Source organism: Caenorhabditis remanei, chromosome IV (assembly GCF_010183535.1).
Source record: "Caenorhabditis remanei strain PX506 chromosome IV, whole genome shotgun sequence".
Lineage (NCBI taxonomy): Eukaryota > Metazoa > Nematoda > Chromadorea > Rhabditida > Rhabditidae > Caenorhabditis > Caenorhabditis remanei.
Window position 1 is genome coordinate 19,667,739 of NC_071331.1, and position 13,727 is coordinate 19,681,465.

Here is a 13,727-nt window from a genome sequence, read left to right on the forward strand (position 1 = left end):
TTCCCCATTTTCAAAGCGTATTTCGCTTAAACTCGAGTTTTTTTCACTGAAAACAAGTTACAAAATGTAGAGAAAAGTTAAATTTATCTATTGAAAACTGTCCGAAGCTGTTTTCGAAACAAAGTTTGGACTTTGGCAACGAAAATCGGCTTTTCGAAAATCAAAATAGAGTTTCCTTTCGATTTTCATTTCGGAATATTCTAATATATGATTTCAGGTGGATAAAAAGGTAAGTGAGTAAGTTTGAACTGCTCCGAAATGAAAATCGGTTGAAAATTCTTATTTTTTGGGCCTTGTGGCGGAAGTCGGTTTTCAAACACCTTTAAATGAAAATGGGGTTGTTTCGCTAAATTTCTTATTGAAACGAAGTTAGTATTTTTCAGTTGGAAATGAGGTAGGCCAGTAAGTTATCGTTTCGAAAAGAAAATTAGTCAAAAATAACAGTCGTAACTTGTTTTCATGTGAAAAAGATTGAGTGAAAATCGGAAAAAATCACAAGTCCGGAGAATATGGGAAAATGAACGAAGAAGGAATTACAATATTACACTAAAACACATTTTTAACTAAATATAGGACTAATTAGGTAGAAATCGTATTCAGAACGAAGTATAATACCAATAATAGAGGGTAGGTGCTGCCCAAATTTTGAATCGCCAGCAGCTCAAAGGCAGGCTGCCGGCGGCCCGGGGTTTGAACTGCGGGTTGTTCCCGTTTGAACCTCCTCCGGGCTGCCGATCACCCATTTCTCGGCATCCCCGTTTTACCTGTGGGGCCGCGTGGTTGAGGGCGGCGTGTCGACGCGTCCGATCTGGCAAGTTATGCGTCGTTGACTACAGTTAGTTTTTAGTTCGATCCCGGGGGCAAAGAAAGGTTTTTAATTTTTTTTGTTGATAAATTCGGAAAAAAGAACGTGTCGTCTGTTTCCAATAAGGAAAAATACGGTCCGCGTTCTAAAAATCGAAAACGTGAAAGATGTTTTGGTATCATAGGATTCAGAAAAGTAGATGATTCCAACCGTGTCGTTTTTTCCAGATTGATCAATATCATATAAATACGGGCAGTTTTCTGGAGACAGCTAATAGGGGATGGATCAATTGTGGACACGAGTCCACGTTTTTAAAAGTATTAATAGCCAATCTTGCTAGCATTTACCTTCTTCTTCTTACCACGGTTTTAGCTCCGCCTACTTTTTCCTGTAAAATACAGTGAAAAGCGGAAGTTGCGTGAAGTACAGACATGTGACCACGTAAATCCCATTCTTTTGAACTGCTGATAACTGTCATTTTCCTATTTCCTTCATGGCGTTAATGTCTCCAACAACTACTGTTCCTGCCGACAAGTTAGTGGATGATTATGGTGTTGTTTCTCCTGTTTCCGGTGAAGGCGTGATCCATCGCTCAGAATCAAATGGGAGATTGAAGCTCGAAGGAATTGATGGGCTACAGGACATTCAACTTATGACACAGGAGTCGGGGAAGAAAAACGACGAAAAGAAAACGTCGGGCACTGCTATCCGGGCTTGAGATTGTCCAGAATTCATAGCAAATGTTGTAGACCTATCGGCAGATAGAGGCGAAATGAATATAGGGCGGATATCAGCTCGGATCAAGGCTATCGTACGGCCGGCCGTGGCTTTCAGGGCCGTCGAGGCCGCGGATGAACGAAATGGGCTGAATTTTTGCATATCGACTAATCTTTTGGTTCTCTTCAAGGCCGGCTGAAGAAGCTAACATTTTCCATGGCTGGGAACTGAGATATAAAATCGCCCACCGGCCTTTTTGACGGCCTTGGCTCAATTCACATATGATCGTAGAGCTTGACGGAATGGAAGGGATTGAGGACGAGATGATGACACAGGAGTCAGTACGAAAACGAGATAAGAAAAACGCATAACCTCGCTTTACAGAGAAAAATAGATCAACTTTTACTGACTTCAGAAAAATAAAGCTGCTAATTCAAATCACTTGGTTGCCAAACGAGAAGCTGAGAGTCGGGATGAGAAAGAGTTGAGGTTGAAATCAATGATAGATGATACAGCAGTCCGAAGATGTCTACAGGCTGACACTGAGAAGTTGAACAGCAAAACAACCAGCGCCAAAAAATTGGAAACAGCAGTGAACAAGAGTCCGAAGATAAATTAGAAGGGCTTCAGTAGCTTTCTGGGGAGCTACCAGACAATCAGAAAAGCCCGATGATGTGACGGCGAGAAGAAAGAAGCTCTTTTCGGAGTAGCTGTTACTGTGCACAACCAGACTTTCACTATTCCAGAAGGATGGATCAAATTTGTTCATATTGCGAGGGGATATATTTCAAAGCTAAGTTCGACTTTCAAATGGGGAAGGTCGGTGCGTTCAGGAACCCGATCTGTCAAGTTCGGCAACGTTGACTGTAGTCAGTTGGATCAAACCCATGTTGGGACGTAAAATATATTTTCTTATATTCAGATATAGAAAAAAAGGATTCGAAACGTGTCGTCCGTTTCCGGATTGATCCACAGAGGGGATATGAAAGATTTTTTGTCATCGTCAGAGTCAGAAAAATCAAGGGATTTCGAACGTGTCGTCCGTTTTTGGATTAATAAAGATTTACTGTAGCACATAGAAGGGTGGTGTTAAGAAGGAGGTTTAGTCGCCGTGAGGCGACGTGAACCGACTGGTTTGTTAAGATTGTAGATTTTGTATTTCAGTGAAACAGTGAAAAATAATAGCTAGATTTTAATGAAATAGTGATCTCTTGGGACAATACAAATTTATATTTTAAACATGACTAATTGTATCTAGATTCATTAACGCAATGATATTTTTGTTCAATTAGCAATAGGTTGATTCTAAATTTTTAAAGGTTTTTTTTGAAACAGGCGTATTTGTCTATCAAATCTTCTTGGTTGGGTTTGATAGTGTTTGAAATGAAGCAAACTAATTGCTGGTAAAAGGAAAAAGTTATAGAAAAGTTTGATTTATTAAAAACACTCGATTAAAATAACTAAATTTGAAATTACTGTAACACAAGATTGAGGTATACTATAAGAGGAAGAGAGAGAGAGATCATGGGAAAGTACTGTAACACAAAGAAGGGAGAAGTTGGGTATTAAATAGCAATTCTTTGAATGGGAGTATTGTATGAAGCATACTGTAATATAAAAAGATGAAATGGCAGATTATCTTAAAATCAGTAGGAGAACTGTAGGTTCAGTTGCTTGCCTTAACTTGTATTTTTTATAGTCCATTAAATCCCTCCTTCTTATCGCACGTCTTCTGAAGACTAGTCTCATTCTTCTCGATATTTCGAACGAATCTCCAACAAGACTTCCCGTGGTTCAATGACTTCTGATTCTCCTTCTTCTGTTGCTGAGTTGCACGGAGCATCTCGATATCTTTTTGCTGCTTCTTGAACAGTTCCTTAGCAAAACGGATATGGGATTTCAGTTCGTCAATCTTCATATTCTTAGCTTTCATCTCTTTCTCATTCTTCACTAAATCGTTGTAAATATACATTTTTTCAAGTTCCGCTATATCCAACTTTTGATTGAGAATTGATTCTTCCAGCTGGACCTTCTCCAGCTTCTTTTTGAGATTCTGGACCTCAGCTTTCTCCTTTTCAAAATCAGTTTTGAGTGAAAAAGACGACGACATTGGAAGGGTAGTAATGAGAAGAGAGAACGGTCACCCAAAAGAAGGTAGATTAGATGAGACGAATGAATGACTGACTTCCCATCCGCCCCTCTATACAGTACCGCTCAAAAGTATATTAAGTTTTGGTTTTTTCAGTTGAAAAGGTCCAACTTTGAGAGTGTGTCATGGTAATACTTATTGTCCCATCAAGTAGATTTTTAGTGGATCGTACAGATCAAAAGGGGAGCTTCATTTTTGTAGTTGACAACTTTTTTGTACAAACACTCTCTAGTAAGTTACGTATCGTCGAAGTAATTTCTCCCTCAAATCGACTCTTTCCGTGCAAAATAGTGCGATTTTTGAGCTGTCATCTTAAAATGACGATAACTCTCAAAGTTTCAAAACAGCTCCGGGACGTTTCGAAACCATGACTTTTTGACAAGTGTCGAAATGTCAAGGTTGCCAAAGCACCAAAATGTGGTTCTGCGACAAAACATTTCAAGAAGTTGAAACGGCTATGGTTTAAGATTTGAAACAGGAAAAATAATTTACTGTTTCAACTTTTTTTCAATGCTTAATATCAGTGTTATGCATGTTTTCAGCCAATTGAGTATGAAATTCATTGTTTCAAATTTCCCTGAAAAAGTTTTTTATTGGTGTTGGCTTAATTCCGATCTTTTTAGTGTTGTGTTTGCTCAAACAAAACGTTTCTGAATATTTTTTTTAACCTAAGAGATTGCAAACAATGCGGTCACGCAGCATTCAAGAAAGGTCTGAATGACTTCTTATCAAAACTTGAAACAGTAAATTTTTGGGATTTATTAAGTCACTGTTTCAAAATTTTTCAATTTTCATAAGAACTGCTTACAGTGTTTATTGAATTAAAGGCTAAGGAAAATAAGTAGAAAGTAAGTAGAAATAAAGAATTCACGATGTTCCAGATTAATGCAACCAGATAATATTTTTAAAAGTTAAAACGTCTTTGATTCTAAATTTGAAACAGTAAAAACCCACAAATAATGTTTCATTCCGTCTTCCGCCATTTCAAAAACTGCATTCTCTGCAGTCTAGACTCATTTCGAAATATCTGACAAAACAGTTTCCTTCTCAAAACAGTGGCAAAAACAGTGTCTGTGTCTCTCCACTTGTTTTTTCTCTCACTATCTATATTTTTAAATGCCATCATTTCCCTGTCCAGTCGCCCCGACGCCGTCTAATCCCCCCCCCCTCCACTTTTCGACCCCTGGTCTTTCAGAACCAGGGCATATATATATAAAGCAATTTCAGAACTATTTGTTATTTTCAGAATCTTCTAGAATGTCCCCAGGAAGTGTTGTAGTCACCGGTGCCAACCGTGGTATTGGACTCGGACTCGTCCAACAACTCGTCAAGGATAAGAACATCCGTTGTATTATTGCGACGGCGAGAGATGTGGAGAAGGCTGCTGTAAGTTTTTTTATAGATCAAAAAATCAATCAATAATTTCTTCAATTCCAGGAACTAAACATCATCAAGGACCCACGAGTCCACGTCCTACCGTTGACTGTCACCTGCGACAAATCAATCGATACTTTTGGGTCGAAAGTTGCTGAAATTTTGGGAACCGATGGGTTGAATCTTCTCGTGAATAATGCTGGAATCGCAGTGAAGTATGACAGCAAATCGGTGGGTTTTATAATTTTTTTAAAAAGCAAGAAAATGCTAAATTTGTTTCAAAAAAAGTTTCATCGGTCCTGTAGATCAAAAAAATCTCTACACTTTTGTAGTTAATAATTTTTCGATAGCTCCACCTACTTTTGAGATATGCGTCTTTAAAGATTGTAGGGGGGGGGGGGGGCGCACAGAGAAGAGCTGCTATATCTCAAAAGTGAGCGGAGCTATCAAAAAATTGTGAACTACAAAGAGAGCTACATTTGATCTACACAACAAAGATAAATTCTATAACATAGGCCAACAGGAGATTTCGTGGCACACGTTTGAATTAGATATTTTTGTGAAAGTTTTAAATTACAACAATAAAGATTTCAGTTTGATCTACACTTTTGTAGTTTACAACTTCTTGATAACTGGTCTAGGTTTTGAGATAAGCGCTTTTAAAAATGGTAACCTTCCTTTGCTTCAGATTACAGGCGCATATCTCGAAAGTTTGAATAGCAATCAAACAATTGCCAACTATAAAAATCCCTAGTTTTTATTATCAACATTCCAGGAACCAAACCGTGTCAAGATCACCGAGCAACTCGACGTCAACACCACCAGTGTCGTCATTCTCACTCAGAAACTCTTGCCACTTCTTAAACAAGCCGCATCCAACGTGTCCGGAGATGATCTCTCAGTGTCTCGTGCCGCCGTTGTCACCATCTCCTCCGGTCTTGGATCCATTACTGAAAATGATATGGGCTCTGAGCGTTTCGAGAATCTTGCCTATAGCATGAGTAAGGCGGCAGTCAACATGTTCACCAAGTTATTCTCGATTGACATGAAAGATGAGCACATTCTCGCCGTCAATTTCTGTCCAGGATGGGTTCAAACTGATATGGGTGGGAAGCAGGCGGTGTTGACTGTGGAACATTCGACTTCTGAGTTGATGGCCGCTTTCAATAAGTTGGATAACTCGCACAATGGAGGATATTATCACAGAGATCTCACTGCATTCAAGTTTTAAATGGGCCCATGTTTACTGTATATTTGTCAGGAGTTGATGCATTAATGAAATATATCTTGAAAAAGCGAGGCGCAGTAGACTAACATTCGGATTTCAGCTACCATACTATATAACTCTATTGAAACAGTAACTTTGAATTATACGAATTTCTTATTCACTGTTTCAAAACCTTCAAAAGTAAGATAGACACATCAGGAAATTAATTTGTGTACGGTTTGTACGGTTCTCGGGCTAAATTCACAAAAAGAATCTTCTCTATTCAATAACTTAAACAGGGATTTTAAGCAGAATTTTCATTGCGGAGCATTGGCAGTCGGTAGAGGAGATCAAAAACTGTTTAAGTATGAAGACAATACAAATATCGCTAGGTACCATAATCCTTTCCAAAAGCCCATTTCAATCGCTTTCTTGAAATGTTGACACAACAGATATGTTTAGATCATATTATATGTGGTATGAATGAAGTTGCCTTATTGTTTTGTTAGAACGGTATCTGTTTCTATTTCAATTATAGTTTCAAAAATATATAATTGGCAACAAACCTAAAGCCCGAGCTCATACAGTAACTGATATCTTATTTAGAACAAAGACCAATACAGTGAATTTCGTGTTAACATTTTTGACTGTTTCAGAAATTATACTTACAAGGGAATTGATTTTCGGTATCCGTTAAGAATAAGTTATTAATTGACACCCTCATAGTTTTGAGTCTGCTCTTTTGAATGGTAATATTCAAAAACTTATAGAGAATTCTCAATGGATACCGAAAGTCAATCACCTTGTTAGTGCAATAGTTAATGCAAGAAAATGAGTGTCATAAAGATAGGAGACGCATGCCGGTGTATTTTTCATCTTTTTGCTTTTTTTTTGCCGGTTTAATAGTGACTGCTGGTCAATTAGAGATATCAGTCTATTAGAGAAAATATGGTGTGTACTTCATGAAAAGGTAAACAAGAAAGGCAAAGTTACAGTAAAGTTGACAATAAGTTAGTGAAACAGCAAATATTCTGTAGACAATTTATGTTTGAATGCGAGATAAATGCACATCAAAGTTTAGGCGATGTTAAAAAATACGTTATATTCCTGCTGAAAACATTTTTAAAAATTTTCCAAGCAATTTCTGTGTCAGTAATACTATACAGAAGTTTATTACAGTTTTTTTAGATCAATGAGTAGTTGTCAGCAAGAGAATTTTTAGATTCCAATTTGTACATGTTTAATTTTTGATTAACAGTTGCAAAAACAAAAGCTCATTTGAATTTTAATATGACTTATAGTTTTTTACTGTTTCAAAAAACAAATGTTACTCATATAAGACAGGCCAAATTTGAAAATTTTATTTTTTCAACGTGATAAGTTGGTTTTCGCTTGAGAAATGAGCTTTCACAGATTCTTTACTGTCAGAAAACATGAAATTTTAAATGTGAAATTAACCGAGAAGTCCCAGAAAAAAGCCAAATTATTTTTATTGTTATTTATTCCAATTCGTCTTGTTTTGTTTTTAAATTGAAGTTATATTTACGTGACCTTATTTATTAGGATTAAAAAAAACAGAAAATCACAGAAAAGACTCAAGAGTCGATTCTGTGAAAAACAACAAAAAAGAGAAGACGTTTTGAAAAACGTGAACCAGAAAGAAGTTTTCACAGATTTTCCTCACGAGGTAAATTTGTGAAATTACAAAATCTATTGAAAAGGGGAAATATAACGTGAACTTTAGTATCCGAGAATGATAACATCCACGTAGAGCTCATCGGAATTTTCGTGTCGGATTCTTCTTCAAAAAATAGATAGGTCTGAATCCTTGATTAATCTCAGACAACTGCATTCGAGTAGAATAATCTGAAAATTGATAATTGAGATCTGTCGATTTCTTAAATGACTCACCTCTCGAAACTTGAGATTTTCAGCTTTCTCCCAAATAAAAACATAAAGAATCCACTCTTAAACATAGTTCAAGATAAAGTGACTTCTAAAATCATCTGAAATTGATGCTCCTCGCCTTCTTCTTATTTTCTGTCAGACACAACCATTAAAAACACAAACTCACACTACCAGAAAAAGTTGAAATGAATTAAAAAAATATTATTTGGGGCTTTTTCGAATTTACGTGACTTTTTGTCCGTTGTTAAGAATTCATTCCAACTTTTTCTGATGATGTGAGTGTGTTTTTTTCGTCGTTCTGTCTGACAGACGATAAGAAGAAGGTGAGGAGCATAAATTTCAGATGATTTTAGAAGTCACTTTATCTTGAACTATGTTTAAGAGTGGATTCTTTATGTTTTTATTTGGGAGAAAGCTGAAAATCCTAATTTTCGAGAGGTGAGTCATTTAAGAAATCGACAGATCTCAATTATCAATTTTCAGATTATTCTACTCGAATGCAGTTGTCTGAGATTAATCAAGGATTCAGACCTATTTATTTTTTGAAGAAGAATCCGACACGAAAATTCCGATGAGCTCTACGTGGATGTTATCATTCTCGGATACTAAAGTTCACGTTATATTTCCCCTTTTCAATAGATTTTGTAATTTCACAAATTTACCTCGTGAGGAAAATCTGTGAAAACTTCTTTCTGGTTCACGTTTTTCAAAACGTCTTCTCTTTTTTGTTGTTTTTCACAGAATCGACTCTTGAGTCTTTTCTGTGATTTTCTGTTTTTTTTCTCATTTCTGTTCACATTTTCTCCTCTGGAGACTATTCTGTGGATGTGTTTTGAATAAATGAAATGTTGAAGGTCACGTAATTATAATTTCAATCGAAACTAAAACGAAATGAATTTAATCTAATCGAACAAAAAACCATTTCTCTCACTATTTTAATAAATGAAACAGCGATTCAAAAATTAAGGGAATTTTCTTATAATAATTTAGAAAACACGTGATTTGAAGTTTTCTGTGAGAGAATCACGTTTTCACCATTAAACGCGTTAATTTTATTTCAAATTTTGAAATTTTGAAATTTAGCCTGTCTTATATCAATGAAATTATAATTAATCGCACGTAGCTATTAGTTGATTCATAATTTTTCTGCAATTTTCGAGCTTGCCGGTTGTCGTTTTGATTTCTCGGCACAGGAGTTGTTTTTCGATATGGTCTTTTTTTTTGTTTGGTAGACCAACTCAAGTACTTGTTACAGTTTCAAAGTTTTACTTATGGATATTTTTTCCGCCGAGAGCGGAGCATTGATGTACAAGCAACTTTTTGCGTTTTTGAAACGTTATTTTGTTTTCATTCGTTTCTGGTCTGAAAACTAGGTCATTCAAAAGAAAGTTGTTAATGCATGTTAACAAAAGTCTCCTTAACGCAAATAAATTTTGATTCAAAAGATTCGAAACAAGAAACTTGGATTTGACTTAAGAAGTTCTTCTCTTTCAGCAGTCCGATCTATGTAGATTTGGAGTTATAGCAGGGAATCGTATAAGCGAATCTGTGTCAAACCGCCTGTAGGTTGTCAACTTTAAAAAAATAGAAGCAAAGTTTTATCGAAAAATTGCAGAAAATTATGAATCAACCTAATAAATCTTTTAAAAATCTTTAAAATTCATTCAATTATTTTTGCAGCCAAGATTCAAACTTGATATGAACTAATGTTTGTTTTCAAAATAGCCTTGGATTCTAGGATACTAATGAAAATGCAGAATTTATAACTTTTTTCCTGTTTCAAATGATAATCTTTAGAGATATTTTGAGAATGTGATCTTATTTTACAAGGTGCATATTGTAATTAACTGTTCCAGCGTTAGCTTAAAGTTTCAAATATAACTGATAATTTCATCATGTCAACTCTTAAAATTCGAACGTAGCTTTCGAACGAAGCAAACTCTTTCAGCCAAATTTGTCTACTTAGAATGGTAAAGTGTGATCAGTATGACGAAAATAAAGATAACATAATTTTTTATTGTTTCATATTGATCAAATAGAATTTTTTTTCGAAAATGTTTTTCGTGTCTTTTTTTTTTAGAGATTCCATTTTAGAGTCATTGCAGAATATACAAGTTGACCAGTAATTGAATAGAACTTGTTGATATACTCTACTTAATACTTTTTCCTGGTATTGATTTTTAAGTTTGCACTGTTTTGGAAAGTTTTATTTGCTGATTATTTTTTAAATGGATCAATCAGAAAGTCGTATTAAAATCAAATCGCTGTTTTTCTTTTAAACCGAGAATCACAAATTTCCTTGAAACAGTAACCAATTTTAGAATTTGCACTGTTTATTATTATTATTATTATTATTTATTTATTTACGCATGCTCGATACGTGAAGGTTAATCAATCAAAAATAGAATACAATTAAAAAATACAATAAAAAGAGGAGGGGAAGTCAGAAGTCAAGTTCAGAAATGTCAGAATCCGTGTTTCTTCTAGAGCTTTTGATTTACTATTTTATTCAGCACTCTGTTTGTAAAAAATAATCTGCCTATTTTGGTTTTTGATTTCTCCCATCGGTAGGAGTGGCCACGCCTGGTTTTTGTGGGAGAGTAACTAAAGTAATTGTTGTGGTCGATTGCAATTTTACCCAGTAGAAGTTTTTGGAAAAACTTAACGTCAAAGTGTTCCCGCCGATCTTTTAGAGTTTGAAGGTTGTAGTCAATAAGGCGTTCAGCAGCACTCCGGTACTCTGGGTCCGTATTAAGAATTCTTTTACGTGCCACTCTAAACATTACTCTTCTAGTGAAATTATTTTGCACCCCTTCTATGGATTTCACTGTTTTCATATCAGTTGGGTTGGAAACAACCGTCCCGTATTCTAAGAATGGTCTTGCAAAAATTTTATAAAGCAGTAAGAGTAATCTGACGTTGGAGCTGCAGAATGATTTAAATATAGAGTAAATCGCAAAATTCGCTTTTTTGATAGCAGTGCGCCAGTGAAGTTTAAAGTCAAGTTTTTCGTTGAGTATGAATCCGAGATCTCTAACTGTTAATTCCCGTTTTATTGGCTCGTTTTGAAGCCGATATTCTACTTTGGTCGGATTTTTCCCCAAGCTCAGCGCATACGTTTTAGATTTATTTAATTCCAACTTGGCATTCTCGGACCATTCGGTGATGGAGTCGATCGCTTTTTGGAGATCTTTGGTTTTATCGGTTTGGGATTTACTAAATGAGGTGAAAATTTTTAGGTCATCGGCGAACTGCATCGCCTTTACTGTTTTGGGGAGAGTGGTGGCAATTTCGTTTACAAAAATACAGAAAAGTAGTGGTGATAAAACCGCCCCTTGAGGTACTCCACAGCTTATATTTTTTATTGAAGAGAAATCGTTTTTAATTTTTACTCGGAAAGTTCGGTTTGTCAGGTAGGAATTAATCCAAATTAGTAGGTGGGCATTGAGTTGGATATCTATCAGTCTTTTTAGCAGAATATCTGTACTCACTCTGTCAAATGCCTTGCTGTAATCAAAAAATATCATATCAATTTGTTCGCCCTTATCAATTCTAGAAGTGCAAAAGTTTAGGGATTCGAGTACGCATGTGGTTGTGGAACGGCCTGGACGAAAACCATGTTGACTATTACTGAAGAAGTTAACAGAGCTTAAATGATCGGTAATTCTCCTCAAAAGACATCTTTCGTAGATTCGACAAAGTACAGAAGTTATGTTTATGGGACGGTATTGGGACACTAATGTTGGTGACTCAACTTTTTTAAGAGGGGTTACTATTGATTCGGTCCACTTTTTTGGGACATTACCGGTCATCATCGTTAAATTGAACAACTGACATACCGGGCTTGCTATAAATGCTGAGACTATTTTGAGAAACCTAGCAGGTATGCCGTCGGGAGTTAAAGTGTTATTTCCTTTTAATTTTGATAGATGTTTAAAGACTTCCTCTTCATGAACCCGAATGAAATTCTGAGCCGATTTATAGTCTTTGGGGATGTTAAATTTAGAGAATCTATTATTAATGTATTGGTTTTCAAAATGAATTGCGAGAGCTTCACATTTTTCGGATGTCCGCGTGACCTTTAGGTTCATATTATTCAAAAAATCTGGAACGTCCACGTATTTCTTTTTTAATACATTTTTGGCAAATTGGGAAAATCGACTTGTTCCGGTCTTTTTTAAAGTCAGCAGCTCTAAATTACTCCTATATTTTGTCACTTTGGCTCTAAATTTTTTTGCTGATTTAACATAAAGAAGGTAGTCCGAAGCCTCTCTAGAGGAGGCGGCTATTTTCCATTGCGACTCCACTAACTTCGAAAAGTTTTCAAGGTAAGTCGGCAGATTCCCAGTTAGCGAATTTGTGGTTTTCCAGGGAACTGTTGAAGAAAAGACATATGATAGGTAAGCTATAAAATTGTCATATTTTGTGCTTACATCAACGCTGACGCCGAAGATGTTTGCCCAGTTAATGCGCGTGAGTAACGTTGAGAGAGTAGTCCAATCAATATTTTTATAGTCTGGGAACTTGTACTGTGCTGGTTTAGCTTTATGGAGCAGATCGATAGTGAACATAATTTTGGAATGGTCACTCAGACCTAATGGATTGGAAATACAAAGATTGATAATTCTGAAGTTGGTGAAGACCAAATCGAGGATATTTTGTTTCCTAGTCGGTTTTTTAATTAATTGTGAAAGCCCATTTTGGGCAGAGAATGTTAGAATCAATGGCCCAATTTATTTCTTTACAGTTAAAGTCGCCAGCTATTACGATTTGATCATGAGAGGAAATAAAGGTAGAAACTTTTTTGAAAAGTTGCCGGGTTTTACTATCACTACAATTAGGTGGCCTATACACATTAACGACTAAGAGAGGCGATATTCCTTACTTGATAACATATTACTCGCAGTACATTCACATACAACAGCAGAATATACAAGTTGACCAGTAATTGAATAGAGCTTGTTGATATACTCTATTTAATGGTGGACTAAACTCAACTTTGATATTTTCACAGAATAACGTATGTGTACTTGTGAGTTCATTTTCATATCGAAAGAATTTTAAAAATCGGTCTGAAACCCGCTGAAAGCGATCGCCGGTCGTATGTTCATTTGTTCATTTCCGTTAGTACATTTTCATATCGAAAGAAATTTTCAATTCCCGTTGAGAACGAGCGGCGAAACAGTTTGGGCATTTCAGTGCCCGTGGAACATAAATAAATAAATATATATAACGTTCTAGAACTTTTTTCGAAAATGTTTTTGCAAGGATGTTTATTAATTGATAGAATAAACTTTTGGGAGTTTTTATTTAGAAACAGATCTCAACAACACATTGAAACAATAACAAAATTTGAGGACACTGCAATCATCACGTTTTCTTGACTCCCAATTCTTCCACGCCACCCACTCCGAGACTCCGCCCGCTTGGGTATATAAGACATTGTTGGCTCAGCAAAGAAAACTATTCCCCCTTCAGACTGACATGTGATTCTCGGTCCAATTGATTATTCTAAAATAATACTTATTAGTTGTGCTATTTATTTATTTATTTGATTTTATTGGAGA

At 35.8% G+C, this 13,727-nt stretch overlaps 2 protein-coding genes across 2 annotated transcripts; one reads left to right on the plus strand and one right to left on the minus strand.

The window, feature by feature from the left end:
* Positions 1-3,215: 3,215 nt before the first annotated feature.
* GCK72_015280 (uncharacterized protein) lies at positions 3,216-3,632 on the minus strand (the record flags this gene model as incomplete). Its single annotated transcript, XM_003091756.2, has 1 exon — positions 3,216-3,632. The coding sequence occupies one exon, from the start codon at positions 3,630-3,632 to the stop codon at positions 3,216-3,218; it is 417 nt and encodes a 138-aa protein (XP_003091804.1).
* A 1,296-nt stretch (positions 3,633-4,928) lies between these two features.
* Positions 4,929-6,276, plus strand: GCK72_015281 (uncharacterized protein; the record flags this gene model as incomplete). Its single annotated transcript, XM_003091754.2, has 3 exons — positions 4,929-5,057; positions 5,109-5,276; positions 5,821-6,276. 3 exons carry the CDS (start codon positions 4,929-4,931, stop codon positions 6,274-6,276), a joined length of 753 nt encoding a protein of 250 aa, XP_003091802.2.
* Between the last annotated feature and the right edge of the window lie 7,451 nt (positions 6,277-13,727).